The sequence below is a fragment of the Schistocerca americana genome, chromosome 7, assembly GCF_021461395.2.
Source record: "Schistocerca americana isolate TAMUIC-IGC-003095 chromosome 7, iqSchAmer2.1, whole genome shotgun sequence".
NCBI classification, from domain to species: domain Eukaryota; kingdom Metazoa; phylum Arthropoda; class Insecta; order Orthoptera; family Acrididae; genus Schistocerca; species Schistocerca americana.
Genome location: NC_060125.1, coordinates 597219188 through 597238413, shown reverse-complemented (window position 1 = coordinate 597238413; position 19226 = coordinate 597219188). Strand labels below are relative to the sequence as shown.

Here is a 19226-nt window from a genome sequence, read left to right as displayed (position 1 = left end):
CTGTAAATTTATAGACCACGTTTTTGCTGTACTCCCCTTATACATTTGGAGGTAAGCGGTAGTGGCAGCAGTAAGAATGTACAGGGAATCACCTTAAAATTAACTGAAACTACATCAACTGAGAATTTTTTGAAATACTCTGGTATGTTGTTAAGAAACTAATACTATACAACGTGCACAAAAATAAGACTCTCCAAAACTAAAGTAACAAAGATTCGTAAAAATAGTGGCATGAATATGATTTAGTTCCTAGAAAGTAGCTGCATTGAATATAGTGACATATTGGTCATTAAATTCTGTGATTGCTTCCCAAAGGGGCAGCAGTCAGACACGGGTCACTTAAATGTATTTCACCATACAGTGTGTATTCTATCAAATGACAATATTTTCAGAAGTGCAACACTGAAGAAGTTACAGAATTCATTGCATTGCCAAAAGCTGTATTTCCTTTTGCTGTGACTATGTTTACAGTAAAGTACTGATACCTTGCATTGATTTCATAAGTACTTAGTAATAGCTGAAGGTGTGTATCATTAACAGACCTAAAATGCAGTAGTTACAACCAGTTACAAAGATTCAACCCGCATCCATAGCCAATGTCACTAATGCATGACTGAACTGAGGTACTCGATTCATAGGTGACCACCTCAAATCCTGGTGGTGGAAGATATTTTCACCAACAGTATTTGGCTGGCAAGAGAAGCAGAGGTAATGGCAAAAGTCACCAGAGTTTGCACCAGTGTTGTGGATTAAATTCCAGATCTTTCCACAGTATCTCATGAAGTGAGGTGGTGTGACTGATTAGATGGGGATGTTAAGGCCCTTGGGGCTAATGAAGAGGAATAGAATATGTGTCACCATTGGATTTCATTCTCTCTCTTCTCTCATTGTCATACGTTGCAAACATTATACCACGTGGGAAAAATATATCTAAAAACAAAGATGATGTGACTTACCAAACGAAAGTGCTGGCAGGTCGATAGACACACAAACAAACACAAACATACACACGAAATTCAAGTTTTCGCAACAAACTGTTGCTTCGTCAGGAAAGAGGGAAGGAGAGGGAAAGACGAAAGGATGTGGGTTTTAAGGGAGTGGATAAGGAGTCATTCCAATTCCAGGAGCGGAAAGACTTACCTTGGGGGAAAAAAGGACAGGTATACACTCGCACACACACACATATCCATCCGCACATACACAGACACAAGCAGACCTGACAAAGCAACAGTTTGTTGCGAAAGCTGGAAAGACGAAAGGATGTGGGTTTTAAGGGAGTGGGTAAGGAGTCATTCCAATTCCGGGAGTGGAAAGACTTACCTTGGGGGAAAAAAGGACAGGTATACACTCGCACACACACACATATCCATCCGCACATACACAGACACAAGCAGACCTGACGAAGCAACAGTTTGTTGCGAAAGCTTGAATTTCATGTGTATGTTTGTGTTTGTTTGTGTGTCTATTGACCTGCCAGCACTTTCGTTCGGTAAGTCACATCATCTTTGTTTTTAGCTATATTTTTCCCATGTGGAATATTTCCCTCTATTATATTCAAAACATTGTACCACAGTATACACACTCACTTATTGTTGTCAACAACAGGTTACTATTAATATTGTCCATTAGGTTATTAATACACAACATGAACAGCAAGAGTCACAAAAACTCTTCCCTGTGGCTCACTTGAAGTTACTGGTGTCCTTCCATCCAAGTTAACATTCCACATCCTCCCTATCAAGAAATCCTCAATCCAGTCACAAATTTTGTCTGATACCATTTGTGATTGTACTTTCATTAATAAACATTGGTGTTGTACTGATTTAAATGATGCTTAACTGTGACTGCCTTGATCTACTATTTTCAGAACATCAAATGAATTAGGTATGAGTTGGGTTTCGCTTGATCAATGTCTTCGGAGCTCATGCTGTTTGATGTGGCAGAGAGCATTCTGTTCAGCTCAGAATACATTCCTAACCCCACGGGAGTTTTGTGGATTACTTTTCACACCATTCCTAGAGACACATGTGATCTGTACTTTCTTCTAGGCACGATATTTCATTCAAGGCATCTGTGGTATATTATGGTTAAGAGAGGAGCTAATTTGTATTTGTATTTGTCGAATTTGGCTCAAATTTGACAGGGATTGTAGTGGTCTGTGGGGCTTTGTTCAGGGTTTATAGCTGTTTTCAAAAACGCTGTTATTAATATCAGTATCTCTAATTTTTGTAGTTATGAGAAAATTATTTCTAGATCTTCCTTTGTAATCAACCATTTGAAAATGGAGTACATAATATCTGATTTTTTCCTTGCTACTTCAGCTTAGTTCTTTTGTTGCCCATAAATGTTTGGGCACTAACATTGGTGCCACTGACAGCTTTCAGATATGTCCAGAATTTCTTTGGATTCTGTGAGAGGTCTTATGAATTAGATTGTGATAAATCAGTCAAAGGTCTTACACACTGCCTTTTTGACAGCCAAATGCATTTCTTTTACCTTCTCTGTATCTATAACCTTGTACTTTGTTTTATATATAATGTGAAGTAGTAGCTGTTCGTCAAGAAGTTTCCTTACAGAGAGTGTATACCATGGAGCATGACATGAACTGTTCTAGTAGGTACATATCTATCCAGTGCTTGGTTAGTCATTCTAAACTTGAAACCATACTTTACTTGGAAATTGAAGCAGACTTAGTGTTTTAGTCTCTATAGTTGAAAAATTAGAAGGGAATATGTCAGGATCACAAGTTTTTTCTGGACAAATTATTCTTTAAAACTAACTCATGCAATGGAAGTAGACACTGTTTCAAACCTAAAACTTTTACATGTCTGAAAGAACAGACACTGTTTTGACCATGCAGCCACTTTGAATTAAGACACAAAGGAATTACAGACATTGGCTGTGAATAGGCATTGATTTAAATCAATGGGAAAGGAAAAATTTGTGCCAGACTGGGATTCGAACCCACATCTCCTGCTTACTAGGCAGACACTCTGAGCACTTAGCCATCTGGACACAGAGGTCATTGCAAAACTGCTTGGACTACCCTAACACACCTACCGTCAGACACAAGTTCTCAACTTATCCACACACTAGTAATGAAGTGCCCCTTGCCCATTTTCCTCATTAGTCATGGCTTTCCACTGATTATTGTAAGAGTTTGAGCCTGGTTTGCATCCACATTGAAGAGATCATTGGTCATCTTTGCCTTAACTATATATAGAGGGAAACATTCCTTGTGGGAAAAATATATCTAAAAACAAAGATGATGTAACTTACCAAATGAAAGCATTGGTATGTTGATAGACACACAAACACATACACAAAATTCAAGCTTTGGCAACGAACGGTTGCTTCATCAGGAAAGAGGGAAGGAGAGGGAAAGACGAAAGGATGTGGGTTTCAAGGGAGAAGGTAAGGAGTCATTCCTATTCCGGGAGCGGAAAGACTTACCTTAGGGGGAAAAAAGGACAAGTATACACTCGCACACACACACACACACACACACACACACACACACATATCCATCCGCACATACACAGTCACAAGCTAAGGTAAGTCTTTCCGGTCCCGGGACTGGAATGACTCCTTACCCTCTCCCTTAAAACCCACATCCTTTCGTCTTTCCCTCTCCTTCCCTCTTTCCTGATGAAGCAACCGTTGGTTGCGAAAGCTTGAATTTTGTGTGTATGTTTGTGTTTGTGTGTCTATCAACCTGCCAGCGCTTTCATTTGGTAAGTCACATCATCTTTGTTTTTAGATATATTTCCCACGTGGAATGTTTCTCTCATATATATATATATATATATATATATATATATATATATATATATATATATATATATATATATATATATATATGGTGTTTGTCCTTTCAGACAATCCTTGTCCATTATCCTTATTATTCTGAAAGAACAGACACCACCTAAATATAATTAAGGTGACAACGGCCAACGATCTCTTTGGTGCGGATGCACACCAGTCTTGAAATCTTACACGAATCAGTGAAATGCCACAAGTAATGAGGATTATTGGGAAAGGATATGTCCGAATCTACAGACACCGCTTATATATAACTAAGATGAAGATGGCCAATGTCTGTTTAGTGCAGATGCACATCATGCTCAGACTCTTATGGGAATCGGCCAAACGCCATGAATGATCAAGATAATGGGCACGGACCTATATAAAATAAAGGTGAAGACAGCCAATGATCTCTTCAGTGCAGATGCTCACCATGCTTGAACTCATGGTAATCAGTGAAATGCTGCAAGTAATGAGAATACTGGACAAGGATTTTCTGAAAGAACAGATGCCACATATATATAATTAAGGAAAAGGTGGCCAATGATCTCTTCAATGGAGATGTACACCAGGTTCAAACTCTTATGAGAATCAGTAAAATGCCACAAGTAATGAGAATAATGGACAAGGAGCACCACATTAGTAGTGTGTGAATAAGTTGAGAATTAGGATCTGATGGGAGGCCTGCTAGGGTAGTGCATTCAGTTGTGATGACCACTATGTCCGGATGGCTTAGTGGTTATAGCATCTGCTAGTAAGCAGGAGACCCAGGTTTGAATCCTGGTCTGGCATAAATTTGGATCTTTCCCCATTGATTTAAATCAGTGCCCACTCACAGTCAATGTCTGTAATTCCTTTGTGCCATAAAACTTACTACCTCTTTCAGAAAGCCACATCCAGAGTCTAGGAAAGGGTCCTAAGTGCTCCTACAGAATTTATGTTCATTTAACAATATTTTGCTCTAAGTTGGTGGTTTATTATGTTGTGAAAACTTTTGCCAGGTGTAGTGCAGCAACTCAACCTGGCATGGACTCAGCAAGACATTGGAAATCCCTTGCACAAATATTGATCCATGCTGCCTCTATAGCAGTCCCTAATTGTGAAGGTGTTTTTGGTTCAGGATGTTGTGCACGAACTGACCTTTCGATTATATCCCATAAATGTTCAGTAAGATTCAAGTTGGCTGATCTGGGTGCCCAAATCATTCACCTGAATTGTCCAGAATGTTCTTCAAACTAATTGTGAGCAACTGTGGGCCAGTGACATGGTGCCATGCCATCCATAAAACTTCCATTGTTGTTTGTGAACATGAAGTCCACGAAAGGTTACAAATGGTCTCCAACTAGCTGTACATAACTAGGACCCAGTCCATTCCACACAAACACAGTCCAAATCGTTATGGAGCCACCACCAGCCTGCACAATGCCTTGTTAACAATTTGATTTCATGGCTTCATGGAATGTGTGTCACTCTCAGACCCTAGCATCAGCTCTTACCAAATGAAATCGAGACTCATTTGATCAGGCCACAGTTTTCCAGTCATCTGGTGTCCAACCAACATGGTCACAAACCCAGGAGAGGCACTGCAAGTGGTGATGTGCTGTTAAAAAAAGCATTGTGTCGGTCATCTGCTGCCATAGCCCAGTAACACCAAATTTCGACACACTGTCCTAATGGATAATTTTGTTGTATTTCCCACATTGATTTCTGGGGTTATTTCATGCAGTTTTGCTTGCTCTGAGCACTGACAAATCTACGCAAATGCTTCTGCTCTTGATCGTCAAGTGAAGGCTGTTGACCACTGCATTGTCTGTGGTGAGAGGTAATTCCTGAAATTTGGTATTCTCGGCACACTCTTGACAATGTGGATCTCAGAATATTGAATTCTCTGAAGATTTTTACATGAATTACTTGACTACAAAGGACAGCTCTGCCATGCACTGCCATTTTATACATTGTGTACATGATACTAGCACCGTCTGTATATGTATACAGGGTGTTACAAAAAGGTACGGCCAAACTTTCAGGAAACATTCCTCACACACAAAGAAAGAAAATATGTTATGTGGTCACGTGTCCGGAAATGCTTACTTTCCATGTTAGAGGTCATTTTATTACTTCTCTTCAAGTCACATTAATCATGGAATGGAAACACACAACAACAAAACATACCAGCGTGACTTCAAACACTTTGTTACAGGAAATGTTCAAAATGTCCTCCGTTAGCGAGGATACATGCATCCACCCTCCATCGCATGGAATCCCTGATGCGCTGATGCAGCCCTGGAGAATGGCGTATTGTATCACAGCCGTCCACAATACGAGCGCGAAGAGTGTCTACATTTGGTACCGGGGTTGCGTAGACAAGAGCTTTCAAATGCCCCCATAAATGAAAGTCAAGAGAGTTGAGGTCAGGAGAGCACGGAGGCCATGGAATTGGTCCGCCTCTACCAAACTGAAATGAGCTCTAACATGGAAATTAAGCATTTCAGGACACATGTCCACATAACATCTTTTCTTTATGTGTGTGTGAGGAATGTTTCCTGAAAGTTTGGCCGTACCTTTTTGTAACACCCTGTATATCGGCTATCCGATGACTTCTGTCACCTCAGTGTAGATGGATAGGAGAGCTTAAAAATATCTGAAAATTAGTGGTAAATCCAGGATGGAATGTAACAATATTATGAGAAGGAAAGTTGCTACTCACCATATAGTGGAGATGCTGAGTCGCAGATAGGCACAACAAAAATATTTTCACACTTAAAGCTTTCGGCCAATGGCCTTTGTCAACAATACACACACATACTCACGTGCGTGCGCGTGCACACACACACACACACACACACACACACACACACACACACACACACACACACACAGAAGCAAACGCAACTCACAAACATGTCTGGAGTCTCAGGCAAGTGAGGTTTCAGTTGCCTGAGACTGCAGTCGTGTGTGTGAGTTGCATTTTTATGTGTGTGTGTGTGTGTGTGTGTGTGTGTGTGTGTGTGTGTGTCTGTGTCTGTGTCTGTTGTTAACAAAGGCCATTGGCCAAAATTTTTAAGTGTGAAAATCTTTTTGTTGTGCCTATCTGCGACTCAGCTTCTCTGCTATATGGTGAGTAGCAACTTTCCTTCTCATAATATTGGAAATTAGTGGTGTTATATATAATTACTTGCATTGTGCTACAGATAACTGAGAAAATCATTGCAAATATGGGGCTTTTCATATACTATTTGTGTAATAAAATGGACAAGAAATAATTTTCACAATAAAATCGATGTGATTTTAAAGCAGATATAATCAACTGTGATATGTAGCTAATGGCACTTAAGAAATTTTGAGAGTTCAAAGATAGAAAGTTAGTGGAGACAGTCACGATAAATTTATTAACTTCTACGGTTGTCTGTTTGAACAGCATAGATGTTCATAAAATGCCAATGAAATGAAAAAAAAAAAAAAAAACACCTTTGCTATAGAAAGCACTGTGTGAACCCCAAAAGGGATGACTGAAATCACCTTGGAAACTTCTGAATACTTATAGAAAAGAGGACAGCTGATTTGAAAATCATTTCAGCATCTCAAGGGCTATAATTAACTGTTGTTGTTAGCATTATCTTCATCATAATTATTATTAAGAGTGATAGACTTCTTCAACTTGTAGAGCTAATATAAGGTTCTAATTATCAACTCTAAAAGTAAAGTCACATAAATAATTTTTTATTTGTTTGTAGGTAAACATTTGCAGTCCTGGTTCACATTGAAATTATTACACCTCAGTACTAAAGGATGGCCGTAAAGGAGTGAAAACAAAATGGTACACCTCATTGATTAAGTGGATATTGTGCAGCTATTCATTTTCTGCATTTGAAAGGCAACAGTACTGTAACAGTCCGTGATCAGTTGGTGAAGTGTATGGCATCAGCACACTGTCATATGACACAGTGGTTAGGTCTAAATGACAGAAGAAGGGGTTGAAGAGCATTTTTCTGTGAAGAACTGGGAATTGCAAGAGAAGCCTGGTGTAACATAACAGAACACTAGGAAGAAAAGTAAAATTCAGCCACAGGTCAGTTTTCAGTATCTTACAGAACATTTTGAACATGACAAAGCTAGCCACACACTGGGTTCCCTGACTGCTTGCACATTCAAAAACTCTGACAAACTGAGACTGCACTGAAAATGTTGCAGCTGTATCAAACCAATTCATATGAATTCTGTAGCCATGTAATCATCATGAATGAATGAGTGTTGGGTGTATCATTATGGCCCCAATGCAAAGAGCAAAGCAAGTGGTGGACATGTATCGATTCACCATTACTAGTAAAGGCAAAGTGTCACCGACAAGCAGAGGTCCCTATAGGTGCAATCGAGTTTTTGAAAGTGTATGTTAGGATTCCAAGTATGTCGCCTGGCAGCCATTGGCCTTGGGGCCTTCCTTTATGAGTAATCAACGGGGGGGGGGGGGGGGGGGGGGGATGTAATTTTGCATAACAGGCCTAGAGCTTTAAAATTTTGGTGTAGTAGTTAGCATACTAGCCTGATGTGTAATGGGCCATGGGATGGAATCTTGTCAGGTGTTTAAAAAATTTTTATTTTTAAATATTTATCAAAATGACTGATCATTATTTTTATTCATTTAGTTGGTTTAAAAGTATTTTTCTATTTCTAATCATTTGCCACATCATGTTAATCATCTTATTAACCTTTTAATTTGCTCTCAGTTTTTCTTCCTATTTTATTTTTCATTTGGATTCTTTATGTATATGATTTTAATTGTTCTTTTGTACTGACTTTAATTTAATTTCTTCCATTTGACTCATCTTATATTTTCATATTTTATTTATTTGTTAATTTCTTTTTTATTTTTATTTTTTTTTAATTGCTTTAGCCTACTAAGGACCACCATGAAATAGCTTACGTATTCATCCTTTTCTCCTTTCTTTCTTTCCAGTAATTTTTTTGTTCTTTCCCTATGTTTTTCGCTTCTTTCTTGTGTCCATGTTCCACTTATCTTTTTCTTTGTTTTCCCCTGGAAGCCCTTGAAACTTTTTACTTTTGCTCTGAACCATTCTCTTTCTCCTATTTCTTCCTCCATTATTGCCATTTCCCTCATGTCTACGTTAACTTCTTTGGTTCATGTCACTGAAGTTTTGGGTTTTCTGTCAAAAAAGTTTGAAATTCATTTTGTTATCCTCTTTCCATGTAGACTTTTTAGGTGTCCATATAATGCAACTGTTCTCTTCCTCATTGTGTCTGATATTCGCTGTATTTTTTCATAAAATTCTTTAGTACTTCTTAGTTTACATTTACCATCCTCTTTTTCTGGTCCCAGGATTTTCCTGATTTTTTCTCTTTCCTTTTTTCTATTTCAGTTGATTGTTTGGCTTTACTTAACAAATGGCATTCTGATGTGTAAAGGCAGTCTGGTTTAGTGACAGTATTGTAGTGCCAAGTTTTGCATTTATGGAAATAACTTTCTTGTTATACAGGTTATTTGTTAGTTGAAAAGCCACCTCCATTTTTCTTGCCCTTGCTTCTTTGTCTATTATTGTATTTGTATTATTTCACCTAGATACGTAAATTTTTTGTACCATAATCAGAATGCATATGCACTGAAGTGCCAAAGAAACTGGTATAAGCATGCATATTCAAATACAGAGATATGTAAACAGGCAGACTATGGCATTGAGTTGGCAATGCCTATATCAGACAACAAGTGTCTGCTGCAGTTGTTAGATTGGATACTGCTGCTACAATGGCAGGTCATCAAGATTTAAGTGAGTTTGAATGTCGTGTTATAGTTAACACTTGAGCGATGAGACACAGCATCTCTGAGGTAGCAGTGAAGTGGGGATTTTCCCATATGACTATTTCACGAGTGTATCGTGGATATCATGAATCTGGTAAAACCTTATATTCTGACATCACTGCGGCTGGAAAAAGATCCTGCCAGAACAGGACCAATGACGACTGAAGAGAATTGTTCAGTGTGACAGAAGTGCAACACTTCTGCAAATTGCTGCAGATTACAATGCTAGACCATCAACAAGTGTCAGCGTGTGAACCGTTCAACAAAACATAATTGATATGGGCTTTTGGGGGTGAAGTCCCACTCGTGTACCCTTGATGACTGCACAACACAAAGCTTTATGCATTTCCAGGGCCCGTCAACACTGACGTTGGACTGTTGATGACTGAAAACATGTTTCCTGGTCAGATGAGTCACGTTTCAGATTGTATCGAGTGGATAGATGTGAACGAGTGTGGAGACAACCTCATGAATCCATGGATACTGCATGTCAGCATGGGACTGTTCAAGCTGGTGGAGGCTCTGTAACAGTGTGGGGCATGTGGAGTTGGAGTGACATGGGACTCCTGGTATGTCTAGCTGTGACTCTAGTAGATGACACGTGTGTAAGCATCCTGTCTGATCACCTACATCCATTCATGTCCATTGTACATTCTGACAGGCTTGGGCAACTCCAGCAGGACAATGTGACAACCCACATGTCCATAATTGCTACAGTGTGGCTCCAGGAACACTCTTCTAAGTTTAAGCACTTCTGCTGGCAGCCAGACACCCCAGACATGAACATTATTGAGCATATCTGGGATGCCTTACAACGTGCTGTTCAGAAGAGATCTCCACTCCCTCGTACACTTATGGTTTTATGGACAGCCCTGCAGGAATGCAGGAATTATGGTGTCCGTTCCATCCAGCACCACTTCAGACATTGGTCAAGTCCATGCCACCTCATGTTGTGGCACTTCTGCATGCTTGCGAGGGCCGTACATGATATTAGGCTGGTGTGCCAGTTTCCTTGGCTCTTCATTGTATTGTGGTGTCACCTTCACATCTGTCATGTACTCTGTTTTTTCAAAAGATGTATGTAGGCCTGGTTTTGAAGCTGTCTCTTGTAGGAGATTCATCTGCATTGTTTGATCGATTACAGATTCAGCAAAGATGGGAAGATCATTTACAAAAGCCAGACAATCAAAATTCAGATTATCGCCTTTTTCTCCCAGTTGTGATTCTTCTAATACCTTCTTTTCTGTTGTTTTCCTCCAGCAGTGGAATCAGTTCATCTCCCTGAATTATATCAGTTTTTATCTCAAAAGCCTTCAAGGTTTAACCTAAAAATTTAATGTAGTATTTTGTATTTGTTAGCATGTCTTTTATGATTGCCACTGTTTTATTGTCTGCTACAAACTCTTTTAAGGTGTTGAATAATGTTTTCTTGTCAATTGAATCACATGGTTTTTTGAATTCTACAAATGTTATATAAATCCTTTTAGATCTTATTCTTTTATACGTGATTGTGAATTTCAGATTTAAAATATTTTCCACACATAGTTGTCCTTTTCTACAGCCTCTTTGGTACTCTCCTATTTTATTTGCCGATCCAGTTGGGTTTCCAGTGTGTTTTGTAATGCTTCTGAAAGAATTTTGTAAGTGACAGGAAGGAGGGATATTCCTCTATAGTTGTTGAGGTCAGTTGTTATCTCCATTTTTGAGAATTGGATGTATTAATGGTGTTTTCCAATCTTCTGGTATAGCTTCTGTTACATAGATTTTTCAAGGACTACTTGTAGCTTCTTGACTGTTCCTAAACTTGCAATTTTCCACACTTCAGCAGTGACTGAATGTTCCCCGTAGGTCTTATCATTCTTCAGATCTCTAATGATTTTTGGATTTCATCTGTGCTCGGTGGTTCCAAGATTGTATGTGCCCTGGATTTTGTTCTGGAAAGTTTGCTCTTGGTTCCTTACAATTTAAAAACTTATTGAAATGGCTTACTAATATTTCGCCATTTTGTTTGTTGTTTAAGGCTAATTTTCCATCTTTGTTCTTGACGCACAACGTATGTGTCTGGTACTTTGGAGGCTTTGTTTACAAGTTTTGTAGAAGTTCCTAGTATTTTTCTTTTGGAAATCCTCTTTAATTAGTGATAGCTGATTTCTTTCAAACTTCCTTTTGACTGTTCTTATCATTTATGATGTTTGAGACCTTTGTAGCTTAAAACTGACGAAGGCTTCACTTCTTTTTGTGGAGTACCATTTCTGCCAGGCTTGTTTTCTAAGTAGTAATGCTTTTCCACACTGCTCACTCCACCACCATCTGTGCTTTTTGTGTCTTTTGAATGATGCTGTTTCAGGGACTGTTTGACTAATTTTGTTTTAATCCCCTCTCAGTATTCTGAGTCTACATTTATCTGTTCTTGAAATTCTTGTTTCCTCCCTTTCAGTGTTTCTGTATCTGATTTATGATTCCAATATTCTTGTCTTGGAATTCTTGTTTGTGAAATAACTTCATTTTATTGTGGTTAAATAGTGATCTGTTTCAGTATTTGCACCCTGTCTAACTTTTATGTTCATGATCTCTTTCTGATTGTTAAAAGATATAGCTACATGGAAGATTGTGGGTTCAATGTTATTGCATTCACTATTTCTGTTCCTGACTTTGCTTGAATATCATTAATTTACAATCTCTTCATTCATTTATATTTTCATCCACATTGTTTTGTCCATAATGGAACAAAAATGTATGTTTGTATGATGTTTACCATCCAAAAAAAAAGAAAGAAAAAAAGTGCATCTTGTCTATAACAAAACAAACATTTTTGACACCACTGCACAACCAATATAAATAGATTATTTCATCTTTTGTTTTTCAACCAGTAGGTTGGGATTTTCAAATGTTTAAATGTTATGATACTCACAAATGAGAGCTCACCATAGTGAATGGCTGCAAGGTGAAATACGTGGGACCATAACCTACATCACCGTATAGATAGTTCCGGTGGACTTCTCCTTATGAGTACTTTTTCTAGCAACCATGATGTGGTGCTAACAGATTATGTTTGTAATGTGTGAACTGTGACAGTATACTGCTGAAATCTGAGAGGTTGTGGAAGGCATCCAGTTACACATGCTGCTTTTTTGGGCTATCTGATTTGGCCTCACTCTCCTGTATTCTTTTGACAAAGCACAAAGTAACTACTTTCTCTTTCCTTGAATGAAGAAACTGCTGCATGTAAAGCATTTCTGGAATGACGACAAGGAAATATATGAGGTGGAAAATTTCCTGAATAGCCAAAAGGCAGGCCTGATCAAGGTTTCTGCCAAGTCATCCACCATTGGGAAAATACATCCCACTGAAGCTAATGCCATTTCATGGAGGCAGCTTGATTTTTTTCGATGTCTTGATTAAAAATTTTGTGCACATTACACTGCGTTTACACGTTCAAGAACATCCACAAACCAAATTAGGACCTTAGCTATACACATGAAACAAAAGCAGCAAGACAAAGGGTTGGAACAGTAAAATTTATCTAAGTGAATTTTGTGTATCCCAAATATTCCCACAAATAATTAATCACATTCATAAAATAATATTTTGGAGATCCTCAAAACCAAGCTGGTAGAGTAATTCTGATTATCATCTGGAAGCCTATATTTCATTACTGGATAATTATATTTCAGAAGCTGGTTGGGCAAAATTTTCAGTGATTACTGAGACACATAGATCACATTTGTGTTGAAATTTCTGTTTCAAAATTTGCAAGATTCTTTCATTCTCAATGACAGTCTGAGCTGCTGGAGATGGTAGTCATGTGTGTGTAAGGTGTACTTGCTTGTGTGAATGAATGTGTATGTGTCTCCTTTTCTGATGAAGGCTTTGGCTGAAAGGTAATGTGTAAGTGTCTTTTCATTGTGTCTGTCTGCAACACATTGTATTAACTGTACAGTGAGTAGCTATCTGTCTTTTCCTTATATTGTTTGGTAACATTATATGGCTTATATATTTTTAGATTTAAGTGGAACTTGTTAGGCAGTACAATCATAGATTTAGATCCTCAGTTGGGAACATTAGATAATTGTATTCCAAACTTAGTAGATGCAAGAAGAGGATATATTCAGACACTCGACAAAGCATCATTATTGTGTTGATGCTTAACTCCAACAGAACAATGGAAAGACAAACAATGCTAAAATGTTATCAGTTGACTCATCTCAGAATATAAATATTTTAAACTGAGTAACATGATATATCAAATCTCATAAAAAAAGAGGCATTGAACAGAGGACAGACACGAATAAAATGACAGAAAGCACTTAGCCCTTGGATAAGTTCATTGTCAGAGTTAAGAAACACACATACTCAGTTCATATGTTACTTCTGGTGAGCAACTTCATCTGAAAGCTAGGCATTTTCTGCCCCGTATTATTTGCTTGTCTCCTGCTTGATATCTGCTCTGTTTTGTGAGTTGTGATCTATCCTTTTATAGATGTAAATTTTCATCCTAGGTTTTCCATTATGTCAGACGTTGAATACACAATTTGTTTCATTAGCAACCTATTTACAATTTACTGTATGAGTATGAGCAAGTGTGTGTATGGGTCTCAACTGACAGCCAGAGCAAATAAGGATAGACTGTTATGTATCTCCATTCTGAGGGATTTTATTCTAGTTATTATTGAATGTCTGAATATAGTAGATGCCCATGTATCTAGATTACATTGTCAATTGATCATACAATTATGTTACTTGAGACTTGAGTTGTTTAAAGCAAGAAAGTAACAGATATTAAGCAGTGTAACAATATAATGAAAAGGATAGTTGCTACTGACCATATGGCAGAGATGCTGAGTCACAGAAAGGCAGTGTGAGAAGAACACTTACCTTCTTCTGCTTGTAGTTAATGGCAAGCTCCAGACGGGCAAGCTTCATGTGCTCACCATCTTCATAAGGTGGACTATCAGGGTCATGGTTGAGGATGATGGCCAGCTCTTGGGAACTGCGTGATTGGTGGAGTAGATCTACAGCAAATTGCTGGCACTGCCGCCGGAGTTCCTGAAAATGTTTAACTCTGTATATTAATTCAGAAATGTGGTTGGAGAATATGTATAATATTTTAACCAGGATGAGATAGGAAATGAAGCTTATCAACATCAAACTTCTCCCACAGAATTAATACTTATCCCTAGTGTACACACTGTAATAAATATACTTTAAACAAGTCTTCATAATCCCCTGAAAGATAATTTAACAAAATTCAGTCTTCCAACTTAAAAGAGAGGAGGGTGAGGTAAGAGTTAAATGTTATCTGTGTATATCTGTTTTCACAAACCATTATTTGTTCTTTTAACATTATGGGCTTCCTATGTAATGATAGACAGGAAACAATACTGTAATTGGAAGGTTGTGGTGTCTTTAGTTGTAAAGTGTTTTTAAAGTATGATATTTAATTTTTTTAGAACATTCTGTATAACTTTTTTCATTTGACTAATAATTTTACATGTAACCTGAACTTTTGCAATGAATAAACTGTACTTTGTAATGCTAAGGGAAATTTCATGTTGGAAACAACATGCAATAGCTCTTATGGCTGCCACACCAAAAGGTCACTCCTCACAGCCTTGGCATGTGTGGCACTGTTCCCTCAGTGGAAAACTGAAGTTATTGAAATATGCTGAGAACCTATCCCAAGCCTGCACAGACAGGCAATATCCTGTCTTGTTAACGTGTACAGTGATCTGTGACATTTTCTCCTGTGATACATGTTGCCATTGTGAATCGCCCTGTTTTGTTCTGAACTGAGAGCAATTGTATCCTAAATCCAGCCTCCTATGCCACTCCTTATGAAATAGTAGCCTGCTAGCTGCAAGGTATATCATGATCAAACCCCATGATACTCCTACTCCCAGTCCTTTACTTGTTGGTCATTGCCATGACATAGATAAGAAACCTGTCCTATACACTCACCCACCACATCATTGGAGTAGTGTTGCAGGCATTTTTTATCCAATATGAGATACAATCAATGTGAAAGCAGCCACGTCATCTACTTGCTGTGCAACTTGTAAGTGGATATGGCAAGTAACCAGTTATTCATCCACATGAATGACCATTGCCAAGTGGTGACTGGTCATGAACTTGATTGCCTTGTTGTTGCTCTACCTTGTTGTTAAACATACTCAACACAACAACGCAAAGTCTTCAGTAGGTGCTTTGATATATGTACTATTTGTGTATTATTCTCATGCCCTGCTCACCAATGTAGTTCCACTGAAATGAGCTACTGGAAAATTTCCTTACTGCATATCCCATATAAATTTTTCTGAGTGTTGTCCTACAGTTGCCCTTATCTTTCCTCTGTTATAATTTTCGATTCCAATCCTCTGTGATCTCAGCATCTTTGGTTTCTGTGCATTACCCACCATATATATGCACGTGAACAGCAGTCTGGAAATGTTTACATTAAAAAAGGTTTAATCTCAGGAATTGTTCAGAGTAGACCTTGGTCTGATATCAGCATTTTTGTTCATGACAACCAATAGTATATACTCCCTGGGTAATAAATGTCACTTTCTTTTGACAATATATGTGGCATATTTCTTCAAGAATCTGTTAGTTCTCACTGTTTTACGTTTCTGTTGCATTCGTACACTAGTCAGTCAAACTTGTGACCATGTGTACTATCCTTAATAGACATACTGTTTGTCCAACCAAATTTGAATGAAGCAGACTTGAACCTATTCACATGCACTGCGAGTATTTTGTATGCAGTATTATCCTATCACATTGTAAATCCCATAGAGTTATATGTATCACCATGGTGACTAGAGCTGTGGGTCATTAATTTATCAACAAAAAATGGATTGATTGTATTTTCTCGTAAAATGCTCTACATCACAATTTTCTATATTGCTAACCTCTGTGCCTACCACATATTTCCTCAAGTTTTGATGAGATGTAACTAGAAAATTTATTCCTCTTTTAAGAGGATAAGAGGACTGTTTCTTACCTAATACTGATATTGCGCCAATATCAATGAAATTTTATTTATGGTATTTTGCTGCATGTTGCACAAAATGTATGTTAAATGCCAACATGACCTACGGAGTAGTTTCGTTTGTGTAGCTTTTTAAAAGTTGTGTGTATTTTGTTCCAGTGGATAAAATATTAATATGTACCTTAATGAAATTGTTTTGTATGATATATCAGTGGAAATTGAAGCAAAGCAGTTGAAGTAAACATGAAAAATATTTTCTTATCAATGTTTGGACTGTTTTAAAAATAATCTGTCTGACTTTGGTGTGCCAATTTGTTACTGTAAATGAGGCATGCACTCGGCATTTCATGCTAGAAAAAGGAAGCTTATGACCCAGCTGTAAAAAACTGTACAAGTGTGAGTAGAATTCACACTCTGAAAGTTCCATGCCAACTGAATTATGTATATAGACAGTTCATCTACAGGTTTCGATGAGTGAGTTTTCAAGTTTGAAAATGTGACATAAATGGCCTTATCTTTTGATTTCATTGACTTAGAAGCTCAAATTTTTACACTGACAGGGGACAGTATGCCTTAGTATTTGACATCAACTTGAAACATTCATGAGAAAGACAGAGAGAGAGATGGACAACAAAGTGATCCTATAAGAATTCAGTTTTCACTGATTAGGGTACAGTACCCTAAACATGAGTAAATTGATATCATCTACCATAAAAATTATGGTCATTGTATTCAGGGACTCAAAACTGGTCCTTTTATTGATTATTTGCAAGTCTTCTGGACAAGATGGAGGAAAATATGCAAAGAGACCTGTATCATGTAAGAAAGAAAAGAAAGAGTCAATCTCTTGCCAGGACAATGCAGCTGCCCACAAAGGTGCTTCAGCAGTGGATAATATGGTGGCTGTGAAGTACAAATTATTGGAACCTTGATCTTATAAACCAATTTTGAGAGCTACTGATTTCCACCTCTTCCCACATCAAAAGATCTTATAAAACAATTTTGACAACTACTGATTTCCACCTCTTCCCAAATCAAAATAATTTTGTTGTTGGATAACATTTTGAATTCAGTGAAGGGGTTATGGCAGATGTAGATGGGTATTTTGCAAACCTTCCACTACTGTTTCTAAGAGATGAAATATACTTTCACTGTTGCTAAATGCCACTTCAAGAAATTTTCACCTCTCCTTGTAGATAACACCTTACGCAAAAATCTGAGAGTGTGTAAACAGTATTGTCAAAGTCAGTATACAGGATGTATCATAATTAATAACAAAAACTGACGTGTGTGAAATTATGTCCTTATGACAATAGAAGCAAAAATGGTCCAGTAAAAGTGGGTCCACAAATGAGCCATTTGCAAGATAATAGCAAATGTATGATTATGGCCCATCACTGTCTTCAGTGTGAAATTGTGTGCTGGGTAGTATAAATAAATTTGAAATGTAAACTTTTCAAATAAAACCCCATGTAATTGCAATCAAATTTCATCCTAGGCCTGCTGGTATCGTAACAAGAATTACAATAGTGCTACAGCACATTACATGTTCCAGCTTACAATTGTACCTGTTAAAAGCAGGCCCTTGTCTCCTGTTATTTGAATGCAACACTGCACTCATTATTACTGTGAGTTCCAAATTCTTGTAAACACCGTGGGACCATTAAGAGTAAATTTTGACAAGACTGTACAGTTTGTTGCTCCATTTCACCAACTATATCAACAGGAATGCTGTGCATTTCACTTTTGAGATGATCTCAGTCATAAAAATACAGAGGATTGAAGTCATATGATTTTGGATGCCTAGTTACAGGCATTCATCTTGGACCATATGGGCATGTTAGATGTCATGTTACATCAGCAACAAAATGCCCTGGTGACCATTGTGCATCTACACATCCCCAAATCATGGGCCAAGGGGGAAATTTTTAGATTAATCATGTGAGGACCAATATGAAAATTTTACATTTCAAATACACTTGCACTGACAAGGACAATATTTCATACTGCAGTCACTGGTAGCTCCTAACTACACGTCCACAGTCAACTCATATGTTTACTTGAATGTTTTGCTTCTGTTGTGAAACTTTCCTTGTGTCTTTGTGGTACACCATCTATAATGTGTTTATTGGTAACATATTAGATATTGGGAGTAGTTACTACCTGTGTCAGTTACCTCCCTGGAGGGTAGAAAGCAGAATTAGTTGGGAGGATTGTGTACAGATCACATGGTATGGTATGGTGTTATTGTGTGGCAATACTCACCATGTACTCGCTCTTGCACTCTTGTTCAGCAAAGGCAATATTTCGCAGCTCCCAGGAGAGTTGGAAGGCTGTCAGGATTGGATCGTTGGAGGACAGCGCGATGAGGGATGGGCTGGCCAGTGCGCGGTACATGTTGACCCGGGACCGTGAGAAGCGCAGCGAGTCTTCACTAGACTCCCGCAGACACTCCTCACAGCCACACCTGTCACACACCAAGGCCAACACATCCTGGAGAAACATCAACAGTAAACTGAAGTGTTCAGACATCTTTTCAGGTACATTTATGCTCATTAACAGATTGGAGGCAGACCTGCCTGGATAACGGGGCACGTTAGCATGCTGCTTCTGGGATTGTGA

General features: G+C 38.1%; 1 protein-coding gene across 1 annotated transcript in view; it reads right to left on the bottom strand.

Annotated features, from left to right (window-relative positions):
- LOC124622053 (transient-receptor-potential-like protein) overlaps positions 1-19226 on the bottom strand; it is a 225935-nt gene that overhangs the window by 142527 nt on the left and 64182 nt on the right. Inside the window, exons 6-7 of the mRNA XM_047147617.1 lie at positions 18870-19071; positions 14492-14662 (exon numbers count right to left, since the gene is read on the bottom strand). Of these exons, the coding sequence (XP_047003573.1) occupies positions 14492-14662; positions 18870-19071 (373 nt within the window). The remainder of the gene's footprint in view (positions 1-14491; positions 14663-18869; positions 19072-19226) is intronic.